General features: G+C 41.1%; 1 protein-coding gene across 9 annotated transcripts in view; it reads left to right on the forward strand.

The window, feature by feature from the left end:
- CARMIL1 (capping protein regulator and myosin 1 linker 1) overlaps window positions 1-14775 on the forward strand; it is a 360331-nt gene that overhangs the window by 324617 nt on the left and 20939 nt on the right. For all 9 annotated transcript variants that reach the window (XM_065581995.1, XM_024102104.3, XM_065581992.1 and 6 more), the window contains 4 exons: window positions 5814-5880; window positions 6209-6405; window positions 11378-11484; window positions 13098-13527. In XM_065581995.1, coding sequence (XP_065438067.1) covers window positions 5814-5880; window positions 6209-6405; window positions 11378-11484; window positions 13098-13527 — 801 coding nt within the window. The remainder of the gene's footprint in view (window positions 1-5813; window positions 5881-6208; window positions 6406-11377; window positions 11485-13097; window positions 13528-14775) is intronic.

Genomic DNA, 14775 nt, shown 5'->3' on the forward strand with positions numbered 1-14775 from the left:
GGGAGATTGTAGTGTCATCCATCTTCAGTTACTGAATGAAATACGCAGCAATTTAGAGATGAGATTAGGTTTTACAAGAAGGTTGAGATAACATAACATCTGATGAATTTAAAACAGCCCTGGACTTTAAGACTAAATGAAGCAGAATGCTGATGAAAGAGGTACAAACAAAAATGTTACTGCTCAAGAAAACTCTGTTCATTCAGTTTGGTATTGAAACCAAGTCCATCTTAATGAAATGACATCTTACAGTGAGCAGAAATTGAGATTTTCCAGTCATAGAAATCTGAGATTGAAGAGACCCGTTAGGTCATCGTGTTTTGGCTGGTTTGTTTTCCTTTGTTACGTTGAATAGTACCTAGTTTATGAATGCTGGTCTCACAATTAACTTCCTACACTGTCTCTTTCTCTGCTTCTTCGCAAGTGGGAAATGCATATGTAGGTGTTTTGTGGGTTTTTTAAACACATTTTTGAAAAGTAAAATGGGCATGAAGGGAGAGAGGGCAAATCACTGGGCTTCTGTGGTTGGAACAAGATCAAATTTGAAAACTTTTGGAGGGGCGGGGGAAATTTGGAAAGTGCTGTATCCTGATTGGGAGTTATGTCAGTTGTTCTAATCTACATGACTATTTTATAAAGATTAAAACATTCTGCTGCTTACCACACATTGTTTTCTAAAACCTAGAAAAGTGCCCTGAGTGTTTATATGTGGTTCTAGTTGTTTTTCCCCCAAGCCCTAGCATTCCTCCACATTTAGTTATATAATTGGAAAGGAAATGTAGGGGGATAGCCCCAAGTGATTCCAGAAGGGGAAGAATTAGAGTCAGAAGGCAAGGGATCTGGTAAAGTAACTCAGTTACTTCAGAAAATGGCATGGGACTTGGAAGTTCAGAGGCAGGTTGGACCAGGGGAGCTTCATGGGAATATCTGACCCTCCCATTAAAGAGTCCTTAATCAGTGAGCATGGTTTAGTTTGTTGGGTCCCTGCACTGAAGAGGGCTGACCCACTTATATGGGGACACCTCCACAGGGGAAATAACTGGTGTGGGTGGACACAGAGACCTGAACATGCTATCTAGATTCTGAGCCCCTGTCCCTGGTGGAGCAAGGGTTTGTGGACTTGGGAGTAAGTGTAGCAAAACTCTCTGTGTGTGGCTTCTATGTGGGTCTCCTCATAGACAGAGCGACCCTTAGCCTTTTGTCTGTTCCATTCAGCCACCTGCACCATACTTGGGAAGAGTGGGCGAGGGTGGAGAGAGCCAGAAAAAGCTCAGTGCATTTGCCCATTCAAGTAAAATCTGGGGAGGAAATGTCACTCACTGCAGCCCCAAAATTTGGCTGTAAAAGCCAGGATTGTAACAGGAGGCAGAAGAACTGAGTCGCTCCTCTGTTTGCATTGCCAGAGGCAGAGAATTGTTGAGAGAAGGTAGAAGGGGCCTGACCATAGGGAAGTCTCAACAGCCTCTGGTTAGGAAATAGGATGCAAGCCCACCGTCTCAGGCTGGGAGAGAGCTCACGATCCGGAAGTTCACATGTCCTCAGTAGTAATGAAACATCCTGGACTGCCAGAGGATATCGCACACTGGTTGAGATTAAGTCTTATAATAACCTCTAAAAAGAGCACACTGGCATGTTTAAAACAACGCTTTGACCCATTTTGCTGCGCATGTGATCCAGAAAGGTCACTTGGTAAGAAGCCCATCTTGTTACTTGTACAAAATGTAAATGGTTTAGACAACTTAAAAGTTTTCAAATAAAATTGTATGTATAGCCACTCCTCATGCTGTCGCTTCCACCTCCAGCCCTGGCAACACTGCGGTTGGTGGGTCCTGCTTAGCTGACAAAGAACTTTTAGTGATGGTTCATGTCCACAGATTGACACATGATCACCAGCCTGAGACTGATCATGGGTCATAGTCTCCCCTTCCAATGACATCTCGGTGAAGATGACATCCAGTGCCTGGCTGGGAGCATCCGTGCAAGAATATTAGTGCTTGTCCTATGCAGCTATGTATCGGTGCCCCGATTTGGCATTCTAGTGCTATGCAGCTCTTGTAGAGCCCAACTATTATTCCAAGAAGATCTGTTCAAACTGAAATAGTGTCTGTCGTTCCTCGTGAATGCAAATGTCAGTTGATGAGATGTTGGATAATCCCCTACCAACCTGTTTTTTTGTCACTGTTTCTGATCTTCAGTGCATGAACTCATCAGTTTTGGGGATCCGATTTCCAATTACATCACCACAAAGAACAGCAATCAGACCAGAATACACACAGATACATTATTGTGAGGAATAGGCTGCAATTGCAAATACAACCAGGAACTAGGAATAGTGATCTAATTGCTGACCCCACTCAATGCTAAACTGGCTTCAGCTGCTCATTAGAGTTGAAATGCCTTTTACCATTTCAGGTTTGGATGCAGATGTTGCTTGTCATTCAGATTCTGCTGGAGTGGACAAGCAGCTGTTCTGGTGTACGACTGTGGGGATGTCCATTGGTCCACTAATTGCATTCACTCTTGTCTACTACATGTTTAGCTGAGCAGTTCTGTACAGTTTCATCAAGCTGCTGATGGAGCCTGTGCCTGGCTGATGAATCTTGATATAAAAATTGTATTTATTTTATTGATAGCCATTTTATAGTGCTCATCACTGTAGTGTCTGAGCTCCTGGCTTGTTCTTTCCACTTGCTCTGTATTATGGTGCATTACAGAAGCACTTTTCAATTTGAAGTGCAGCTGTACTCTGAAAAGTGTCAGAAATAAAACAGCACTCTGGGGCTTCACGTTTATTGTTACTCCATGACTTAAATGCTAAATGTGCTCAGATGACAAGGGAAAAGGTGTTGCTGATGACTTCTTCCTGGTTGCTTATGAAACTATACTATTTATTGATGTGTGTCAAATATGACATCCTCTGGAATTGGAAACTCCCTGCCACATAAAGGCACGTTGGCTTCAGACAATACTTTATATAATAATAGTTGGAAAACATCTCTGTTGCTCAAAAGATACAATCAGACTACTATATACTCTGGCCTCTCCTTTTATTTTTTGATCAAGTGGAGGTAGGTAAACCACTTAATGCTAATATGAAAATCTCTTATAATTTTGTCCAGGTCTGAATAGTACAAAATTACAGCCGTTCAGATGGAAATACTAATGCAGACAACTGAAGTATGTGTGTGCATATATATTGCATGCACACATCTATAAATCATTTGAATTGTCCTTATTTTATCTAATTATATTTTTCACTAAATTTCCTATAATTAAAAAGCTAGAAAACTTTTTTTAAGGAGTTGCAAACTCATTCTGAAGTCTTGGTGCCTAGGTAACGCCCTCTCTGGCTCAAGCATCGTCTAAAGATTTCTGAACCTAGAACCTGATTAACAATTCATTAACAATTCTGTTGATTGTGCATGAGCCAGAATAGAATCCAGCTTGCTGACTCGCTCTCAGCTGTGTAGATATTCTACTATTCACAGGAGTAAAAAGTAGAAGAAATGTATGTATGCCACTAAAGCAAGCAGATGACACTCAATGAAAACAGATTTGTGAGTAAGAAGTTGTCATTTTTTTAGTGACTTCTCAGAAGATAAGCACACTTTATAGTTTAGTTTCTTTATCCACATTAAATTACATGAGAGGCTCAGAATTGCTGATACATGCCTTATCCATTGCAAAAAGCCTTTCTTACCATATGAACTTTCAGGATACTTCATAGAGCAAAATAAATGTGGCTTTCTTTCAATGAACAACGTGAAGTGTTAAGTCTGGCAGTTGTTTCCTTAACACAACATTTTCTTTAATCCAGGAGTGAAGAAGTAATCTAATAATAATGTATACATTCAATAAATACATTTTTGAATTTATATTCTGTGACTATAACCCATACTTGTGGAAACCATGACATTGCCAGAGATATAGCTGATAAAAGCAGGTTTCCACTTTTTAAAGAAGTCCCGGTGTTATATCTTCTAATAGTACTACATATTCTTGGGGAATCCGGAACTGGGCTTGGCAGGATTCAATTTCCTGATACACTGAAATCGACAAGAAAAAATATATAATTGGTAAGAGCGCAGCCTCTCCCTACCCCCACCTGCACCTGCCGGGATCAGGTACCACCAGCCCTGCAGCAACACAGGGAGCCCTCTGCAGTCCTGCTGTCACTGGAGTGAGAGAGAGAGCAGGTCCGTGACAGCAGAGCTGCAGAGGGCTCCCTGTGCTGCCGCAGGGCAGGTGACACCTAATCCTGGCAGGTGTGGGGAAGGCTGTGGTCCTGGCCCAGTGGAGCAGAGATGCCTGGCAAGGGCCACAAGGCAGTCAAGTCCCTGGCCACGGGGGAGGCCACCCCCAGTGCTGAAGGGCATCCCACCCAGGGATGTCTTCCACGCTCCTGGATGGTGAATGAAGAAGTGGGTTTGTGACCAGCAGGGTTGGAGAGAGCACCCTGTACTGCTGCTGCAGGGCCGGTGACACCCAATCCCTGCAGGCACAAGGTGTGGGAAAGGCTGCAGTCCTGTCAGGGCAGAGCAGAGACCCCTGGCCAGAGCTGTGAGGAGGAGAACAAGTCCCTGGCTGTGAGGGAGGCCACCATACTTCTGACTGACTCCATCCCTAAGCAGGAGACGTTCAGCTGCGGGTACCCCCTACTCCCTGCTGCAGGGTGCTCATTGTTCTTCTCATAGTCCTAGCTGGGGGTCTCCTCTGCATCCCCACTCTGACAGCCGTGCTCCCTTATCAGCCAGGAGTATGGGAGCCATCCCTGGGCCGAAACTGTTCAGCAGCACCCCATGGATGGAGCTCGTCATTGTCCTCGCAGTCCTGGCTGGGGGTCTCTGTTCTGCGGGGTCAGGAATGCAGCTTCTCCTGCATCTTGTACCCCAGTGTCTTGGGCCCCTCAGCCATGCAGAAGCCCCTCTGTCAGTTCTGGGAGCCTTGCTTTCAGTGCAGCCTTAACCCCAACCCTACAACACTCCTCAGTTTCCAGCAATTGTAACAATAAAAACAAAAATCAAGATTAATCACTGAAATTAGAAAAACAAAAATTGAATTCTGCCAAGCCAGTGTATAATCCAGAGTAGTAATTAAGCAACTAAATGTCAAAAGTGCTGTGTGCAAATAGAGCATTTAGCTATCAGGAAAAAATAATTGCTTTTAACAAACTAAACAAAAAACTGCAGTACACTCAGCAATTCATCTGGCTGACGAGGAAGTGAAATTGGCTTTAAAAGAGACACTCTTTTGTGGTAGTAAGGGACATGGAGAACCTTAGGGTGATGACAAAAGACCTATATGCCTAATTTTTTTTGATTGGTTTCAATAAGGTATCATTGATAAGTGAACTGCGAAAGCATGGTTTTGTGGTTGCAACAGAAGTCAGAACAACTGGAATCTATTTCTGGCTTTGCCACGGACTTACTGTGGAGTAGTGGATAACTCAATTAACTCCTTGTTCTTCACTTTCCCCAAATGTAAAACTGAGATAAAGTTGCCTCACTTGTGCCGAGGATCACTTTACTAATGTTTGTAAAGTTTAGGGATACTTATATGTCAAGCTTGAAATCAATTGGATGTTTTAGGCTCAGTGCTAGCCCTGCCTCATTGGTGTACAATCAGTTCATATCAGTGAAATGTCAGATTTCTTTTTTTAAGTATTTAGGAAGAAAAAAAATCTGTTCCTCCCTGTATTTACAAGGCAAACATGCCTTGTGAACTGATTTGTTGGTTTTAAAGGTAGGAATTACACTGAACTATTTCTTCTATCCAAATAGGCACCTCTTTATTTTATTTTATTTTATTCATAGATGACTCCTAAGTCTAAAAGGAAAAGCATCCACAGTAGAATGCTCCGGCCTGTATCTAGGGCTTTTGGTAAGTGGATTTCTTTTCTTTTCTTTTTTTTTCCTTCTTTTTTTTTTTTTTTATAATTTACTAAAACCACTTCCTTACATTCAGAAGGTGAGAAAAGTGTTCCTGTATTTGAAAATGCAGAAGACTCTCACTCTGGACTGCAGTTTGTGGTCCCACGAATTTATTTTGTTTTTTGAAGTTTCTATGGTGAGACACTTCAGAAATAAACATTTATTAGGTATAGTCCACCTTTTTCACAAACATGCTACCGCCCTAAAGCAAATGATGTCATTACTTTCTGTTTAAAATACCATATTAAGTCCTCATTAAAGGTTTTGATTGCTCTTAGAAATGGAATTTGACCTGGATAAAGCACTGGAAGAAGTACCTATCCATATAGAAGACCCTCCATTCCTTTCCAGCAGACCGGATAAACGAACTTCTGGATTCATCTCAGAGCTGCCATCCGAGGAAGGGAGAAAACTGGAGCACTTTACAAAATTAAGGCCTAAAAGGAATAAAAAACAACAGCCCAGCCAAGCATCAGTGAGTGACAATTAAGATTGCTGAGGATCTAAGTACTTGGCTGTTTCTTACAATAAAGATTAAATCCCACTTTTGCCAACCCCAAGCACTCAAAAAGCATGTCAGCCCCCCCTTCTCTACCCAATTATCAGAGTGTCTTTAAAATCTTGAGATTTAAAAATATATTTTTTCTTTGCCTCTGTTTTTTAGCCTTTAGGGTGCACTCAGGTTACCTTTTCAAGCTTTTCTCTGTAACATGAGGGATAAAAATCTTCTTTTGATTTTTAAATGAAAGCTGAGATTCTCACATAATCACATTGCTCCAGGAAAAACACTAAATATCGTGAGACTTGGCGACACTGAAATCCTTCTTTTTCTGCACAAAGCCTGAGTAAACTGGCATGTATTCCTGTCTCCAGCAGCTCTCAGTAGAACCATTCCATAACCTCTGCAGCCACTTGTGACCCCGTACTCAAGACGGGGGTTAAGCCAGTGGATCTGAATAATAACAGATCACGCACTGTGGCATTGACCGCACCTAAAAATACAACCTACTTCACTGCTGCCAATAGAGCTCCTCTGGAGCACAGTTAAACACACACATGGGGTCTCTGTGGGTCTTTTTGCTCAGTAAACATCCCCATTTCTGCTTTTTCTCTGGCATGTCTCTCTACAGACAGAATTTGCATCTAAGGCTATACGGCTAGATCCTTGAGGAGGGCAGAGATGGTGTTATACCACTTGTCAGCACCCCTAATCCAAGAGGCAGCCCAGGGGCCAATTTGGCCCCTGCTGCAACTTGGAGCAGCCTCATAGCTGCTCCAAATTATACTACTTGGTAACAGGCTCCTAGAGACCCTTCCACTGGTCTGGGATTTCCAGAGCAGAAATCACTGTGACCAAATACTCCCTATGCTGGGAAGGGCCAAGAGTGGATAGTGTAGAATTTTATGCCACTCAGGAGTTCCCCTGTGCCACAAGAAACCACAGCCAGCTGTTTGGGTCTTTTTTAAGCCAACTTGCCATCTCTTTTGCATTGACAGAGCAGTGCAGAGGGGACAGAAATTTAGCTGGCCCTTCAACTGTAGTACACTACAGCCTTGTTTTTCCAAATCTGTCATACTAAACTGAGTCATATTCTCCCACTTGCTAAACTTCCGCCAGTCGTCTCAACTTATTTAATGTGTCCTGTGACATCTGGGTAATTGAGTTCATCTGGTACTGAGAATATACCTGCTGTTATGGAAAACTAAGCGTAGACACTATTTCCAGGCAGAGTCAAGTTCCATTATCTTCTGCTTCCATACAGTCATATATTTTCAGAATTGGAGGACCCTGCTGTCTAGTTGGGGGGGCGGGGGGGGAAGGGGAGAAGGATGGATTGAGGTTTTTTAGTGCAGTGTTACCTGGCATGGAAATGTGAAACGCAGCATAGATAGTATCTTGTATTTGAAAAGCTTTGATCACTGTGTATGAAGAACAAGAAAGTGTTATTCCTTATGTCAATACAGTATTTCTGAGAACATTGACCACATTTGGATGACCAGGCATTTGTTTTTTCTTACTTGCACAAACCCGGCAAAAGAGGAGGGGATACTTTGTTGCCATTATTTATTATTTTACGCTGTATATTAGAGGGTGGGGACGGACACATCACACCTTTCAGGTGTTCTTAGAGAAAAGTGTGGTTTTCTGTTTCCTGCTTGTTTACCCCAGTTATATTAGGAGTGACAGGTCTGCGTTTCCCTGGTTTTACTAGAAGAATCTGAAGCCTTGTATGTGTAAGCAGTCCCTCCCCCTTACCTGAAAGGGTGAGAGTGCTAAATTTTTAACAAAAACGTCTTTTCTCCCAAGTTTTTCTGAGGCATTGTAGTTATAGGTGTTAAAGAACAAGCCAACAAGTCTAAGACCACTTTCTCTGCTGAACATATTTTACATATTGGATGCAATTTTCTCAGCATTAGATGAGTAAAGTATAAAATATGCAGAAATCAATGTATTATTGCAGTATTGAACAATAACTGGCATTACAGTATGCATCTGTAAAATCGTTCTGTGCCTTGGTTATTTTGATGGTGATTAGGCCCTGTGGTTTGTATATTGTTAGTGATCCAATCAGTGTATTCAGTGGAATTTTAGTTGTTGGGGCATGCCTTCAGACACGACAGATGGACATGCATTAGGGTATCCTATGTCTTCAGACACGACCAACGGACACACAGGGATACATGGAGACTGGAGTTTTCAGTTACAGTTGTCTGTTTATTGTAGCAGAAGCTCAACTACACCCTGCAGAAGCATAGCTGTACCACACTCATTCCCTCCCCCACATCCTGAGAAGTGAGCATCGAAATCCTTTTGCGTTTCCCCTTTATTGTAATCATCAGCCCTTCCCCTCCCTAGGTGGGCAGTTCTGGTCTTGGTCAGGGCCCAATAATTGCCCTCTAATTTCCCTGCTAAATCCTCTGCCTCTGTTTATGTTTACCTCTGCCATGACTTTTGTTGCCATATAACGAGCTGTTTTGAGCAATTCACTGTCTTTGTCAGTGCACACCTGCAGGCTTGTGGTTTGGGGGGTTTTCGTGTGTGTCTTCTGCTGGCAGTTTACCAGACAGACTCAATGTCAGATAGAGCCAGCCCCCCACATTAATTACCTCTTTTTCAGAATGTTACATCCCTGCCTCCTTCAGGAAACGCTCTTGGCTTTGATACTTAAATATTTGTTCTTATTCTCTGGAGAGTTTCAGTGCCAACATTAAATGGATTCTGACTTCTCTTGAAGTCAATATCAAGATTTTTTTGACTGATGAGTTAATATTTACATCCAGAGACAATAAAAATTGATGTTGTCCAAAAACAGATGTCAGTATATGTATTGTTACATACATTCTGACATTTCCAATTAGACAAATTCTTCTCAGAAAAAGAACAGTCATCACTGTGCTACTTTGAAAAAGATGTTTCCCTTATTAAAAAAGAACACATTCTGTTTTAAGTGGAAACAATGCAGTTTTACCAAAAGGACTTATATTTTCAAATGAGGAATACAGTACCACAGCAGAGGTATATAAGTGCTCTAGTTACTGTCTTTGTAATCTAATAAGATTAACAATAAGCTCATCACATGACTCAGCAACTCAGGAACCAGAAAGTTTCATGTATGTATCAATACATTAGTTCATATTCAAGCTGCTGTCTTATTTGTCTTAATAAGGAAGGGTTTGATATTAACAGTAATTGTTCTCTCATACATGTAAGATGAAAATCTGTCCTGGCCCCTTAGAAACACAGAACCTGGATCTCAGGTGCAGAGGGACTAAGGTGGCTTTGTGCCACCTTTTATGTTTTCCAGATTTTGGGGCTGGAGCATTCCCTGATGTAATTTAGACCTCCTAGGGAGACCATCTAAGTTAAGGCAACTTCCTGGCACTGCCTTGTGGGTGGTGGCACTGCCAAGAACAAACCCTATACTGGGGTTGTTGCAGGATCCTCTTTAGAGCCATCTAAAGAGGCTTTATGCAGTGTTTAAATTGGGGGTATCCTCCCCCTCCTGCATAAGGAACTTTGGCAGCAGAAAGGGATTACGGAAGAGCCGCATACAGGGGCCAGGCCAGGGAGAGAATCCCTCCCATAATATTTAGTGTGTTTCATCTTCAGAGAGCTGTACAAACACTAACTGATCTGTACAATACTCCAGTGACAGAGTCACCCAAGTTGGATAATCTCTCCCTTTTGGCTTTGGCTTTAAGATCTACTTTTCAAAGGCACAAAGAGGAGTTGGACCTCAGCTCTCAATGAAAGTCAGTGCTGGGTGCCTAAAGTTAGTCATCTAAATCTGGTACTCAGTTTGGAAGTTTTGGTCTAAAGTGCCTTGCCTAAGGCCACAGAGGCAGTCTGTTAGCGGCATAATTAGTACACTGGAGTTCTGGCTCCTAATTTTGTGTTCAGACCACTAGAATTCACACCTCTCTCTAAACCAGATGAACAACAGCTGACAAAGATTCTGTCTCTACCAGTATCTACAGTAAATACACAAATCAGGAGTGCCATTTGGAAAAACTGCTAACAAAAAAGTGTGCTTGAATACTAAATAACTGCTCTTTTTACACAATTTAAAGGCATTTGAGCTTTGGCCTTGTTGGAATTATTAATAATATGTGAAATTATTAATATTAATATGGGAAACCACCAGACACTAATTTAACCATAAATGTCTTTATTAAATCCAAAGGCCAAATGATAACTGTACAATTGCTCTATAAACATGCCTAAAAAGCAACTTACTACATCCAAACGCTAACAAAACATGTATACGTTTTTGATCAAGATACTTACAAATGAGCTACACCCAGGGGTGCTTAGATCCACATTGGTTGGCTCCAACATGATCAGGCAGGTATTAGCAATGAACCCTATAAGAGTTTTACTTTTTCATACCCTTGAACAAACAAGTGATGACATTGCCAATGACTGACTGGAGCTAAAAACCAGTTGGAGACAGTTCACCCTTATTTCCAGTCTTAATCCAGGGAAGATTTACAACCTCCTTTCTTCCCAAGGCCTTTCTTCCCCTCCTTCTTGCTGTCTGTTTTTTCCATTGCACTTGAGTTCACAAAGGTTTTAACTCTGGTGTATGGGTTGGGAAGGGCCAGGTTGGCTCATTCTAAGACTGGTTCTTTTAAGCCCATCTGCAATCACCTGTATTGGTCAGAGGCCTTCTTTTTAGAAACTTGCCCTTATCTCATTAGTTAATCTTTTGAACCAAACATCCTCACTTCTTCATTCCTTATGGCCTTATAATTTATTATTTTCAAGGCCTTCCTTCTCCTTGTTAGTCGGGGCCTTTCTTTACAACTTATATATTTCCTTAACCACTGTTAAGATAACTCTCTATTCTTTAATTTCATATTTATCCTTGTGCCTTACAGCATCTTTGAAAAGTGAGATTTCTTACTGCCATGCTGTGTTGCTTATGTTACGTTTGTTTTATCAGGTGTGTGGGTCAACACCTCAGGAAGGAGAACAGAATGGCCTCATGGGTAGAGTGGATGAAGGTGTTGATGAATTTTTCACCAAGAAAGTGACAAAAATGGATTCAAAGTAAGTTCAAATCCTCTAATGAGTCAAGGTAAAGACCATGTTTTCTTACTGATAGTTTCTGAGGGTAGAATATTTATAGTTAATACATTGTATTTGACTTCTTTTTCTAATATTCAGGTCTCCAATTTGTATAGCTACTGTCAAAACCAGACTATATCATAATAGCCCAGTATATCAGTGAATTTGATTACTCATTTTAAAAAGCTTACTTTGAAATAAATTGCTTTTAATATACACTATGAACCAGATTATCATCTGATGTATGTTAACATAGCTCCACTGACTTCTTCATACCCTTAAATGACATCACTTATTATGACATCACTGGAGCTATACCAATTCACACTGGCTCAGGGTCTGGCCCTGAATTTTTATTGTGTGTTTAGTCAAGACTGTTATCCTCCATAAATGACATGGGGAAGTCATTTATGTTTATTGATACATATAAATTAAACACTTGCTTTACAAAATTGCAATGTTCTGTGTTTGTGTATGACTCAATCCGAAAGGTCTGCCTTCTACATCTCACGTCGCAAGAAATCCAGCCTACAAGGGTGTAAACTAGATGGATATTTTATAGAGCCAACAGTAAGACGTTCTGATTTTTTTAGTGTGAATGTACAAACAAAAGCTTGTTCGAGACTACCTAAAATGACCTATTTGCTATATTTGACATTAAGTAAATAAAAGTAAAATGTTTAAGTAAATAGTAAGTGTAAATTGGTAAATGGCTGGAGGAGAGAGGGAAAGGAAGTGTTAAATATAAGAAATGACAAGCAGATGGCAGTAATTCACGATTGCAAATATGAAACCATACATGACATCCAGTAAGTAGCTGTGAAATCATGTTAGCTAAAAAAAGAAATGTTTTGAAAAACTGTTATCCGCAGTATTTATGGGATTTTTATACAAATTATGTATACCTTTCAACTTTTCTTGTATTACCAGTGATTTCGTTTTATGGAGGGCAGCAACATATCAGTATTTTACAGTTTTTCAGGGCAAGCATATGTTTCCACCTGAAGTACCATTCTCCCAGAAAAGCTGTGAATTGGGTAGGTTTGGGAGCGTGGCTGATCAGAATTGCATTGGTTGTTGATGCAGAGTTCTGGAGTTCTAAAAGGGGCAGCTCCCCAAAGCTGTGTTTTGTCCAGTACCTGGGTCATGATGCAGTAACTACAAGCTATTTGTTGGGGGTGAGGATATCCTTAAAAGAGCAGACACATTGAAATTATGCTTGGAGGAATAACTGAATTAGAGCCACTCTGGTGCGACTTGCAGTTTAGGGGTAGGAGTAGTCAGGCCAGAGATATCCCTAAAAATAAATGAATGAAATATGTGTCCTAAGTGGCTGACCTGCCTCTGTGGCACAATGAGTAATGCTAGCCCTACAGTTCTTAGTGACTTTAATGGAGTTTGGCCAATAGCATCAATCATAGTAACTAATCTCTAATGTATAAGCAGTGGATAATAACTGGGCACAGAGCAACTTCCTGATGATGCAAACGGTTAGCTTTGCCCAAGAGAAATCTTTGAAACTATTAAAAACAGGTATTTTTCCAGGAAAAAAACAAAGAACATATGAACATTTGTCTGTGTGTCTGTTTTATTAGGAGATCGTCAATGAAACGTTCAGACACCAATGAGTCCAGTGAAGTGGGTGATGAAAGGAAAAAAAGAGATTCTCGGAAAAGTGGGTTTCTCAACTTAATCAAATCTCGATCCAAATCTGAACGTCCTCAGACTGTATTGGTGGCAGAAGAGCCCTCGTCACCCAAGGGTGCTGTCAAAAGTCCCGCTGTGGACACTACTAAGAAAGAGCTAAAATCAGCTGAACAGAACGGCAGCACAGAGCGAGCCGAGGAACTAAAAACACCAGACTCTCTAGAGGAGATACAACCAGAGGATGCTGCAAAAGCGGAGAGGGGTGACAACAAAGGCAGCCCACAGGGAGGGCGTAGGTATGGGGTGCAAGTGATGGGCAGTGGACTCCTAGCAGAAATGAAAGCCAAGCAGGAAAGGAGAGCAGCTTCTTCACAGAAGGTGAGGGTGACTTATTTTTGATTTGTGGTGACTCTAATTGATGAAAAGTAGGAAAGTACTATGCCCCATAAAGGCACAGAAGGGTAAGAGGTTAACATTTAACATATCAGCTATGTTATATTAGAAAGACAATGTGGGTGAGATGATAACTTTTATTGGACCAATTTCTGTTGGTGAGAAAGTAAGCTTTTGCGCTTACACAGAGCTCTTCTTCAGGTGTCATACGTTATATGTGATGGGTGACTCACTGGCACGTAAATGAAATCTGTATCATAGAATTAAAGCTGGGAAAGATCAGTTAGTCCCTATCCCCTGCCTATGCAGGATTGTTTCCTACAGTCAGGGGTGAGTTTACGAGTTAGCCAGGTTGGTAGATGGGTGGGCCCCCTCTGTTTAGGGGGGATGGGTCTGTTAAGGAATGGTTCTTCCACCATTTGCACTGTACTATAAATGAATTACTTTGTGCAGGGGAATAATTCTCCCTTTCAGACAATATTTGCTGACATTCGGTTTCAATTTTCTTTTGTTTAATTGCATCCCTTTACTCCTATTACAAACTCTTTTGTACCACATCTAATCATTCCTATTCTATCTTTATGCCTTTAAAATACAAATAATCATAGAAACAAGAGATGGAAACTATCTATTTGGTCACAATGTGGATTTCAGCTCTATTTTTTAGTGAGCAAATAGCACAGTATATTGAATTGAACAAAGAACCCTGCTCTCAGTACTGTTCAGGGAGCAGTGTCTTTGTATAGCTTAACATGTAACCTTCCTATAAGTATGTCCCATATAAACCTAGTTTTGTCACTGAGCGCAATAGTTTTAAAACTGCCTTTCTTCTTCGGATTTAAACTATAATGCATTGAACACTCTTCTTAGCCTGTCAGATGAGGCCATTCTGCATTAATCTATAGGCATTCCTGTAGCACTAATAGCCAAGGGCTGTTAAAGGGACACTCAAGTTAAAAATCTTATATTTTTTTACAAAAGAAATTTCCTTTCCCATCTAGGGCCAGATCCTGGCATCCTGACTCATATTGAGTAGTACAGTAAACCCTTATATAACACAGTAGTTATGTCCCTAGAAAATCGTGTGTAATATAAAGAACGTTATATGAACTGAAGAATGAATGGGAAAAATAGGGTTAAGTTCCCAGACATCACAAAGTTGTACATGTTGGAGGGTGCTCAGGGCAGAGGGTTGGGGCGTGGGAGGAGGCTCGGGGTGCCGGATCCGGGGGG

The sequence above is a fragment of the Chrysemys picta genome, chromosome 2 (genome assembly GCF_011386835.1).
Source record: "Chrysemys picta bellii isolate R12L10 chromosome 2, ASM1138683v2, whole genome shotgun sequence".
Classification (NCBI taxonomy): domain Eukaryota; kingdom Metazoa; phylum Chordata; order Testudines; family Emydidae; genus Chrysemys; species Chrysemys picta.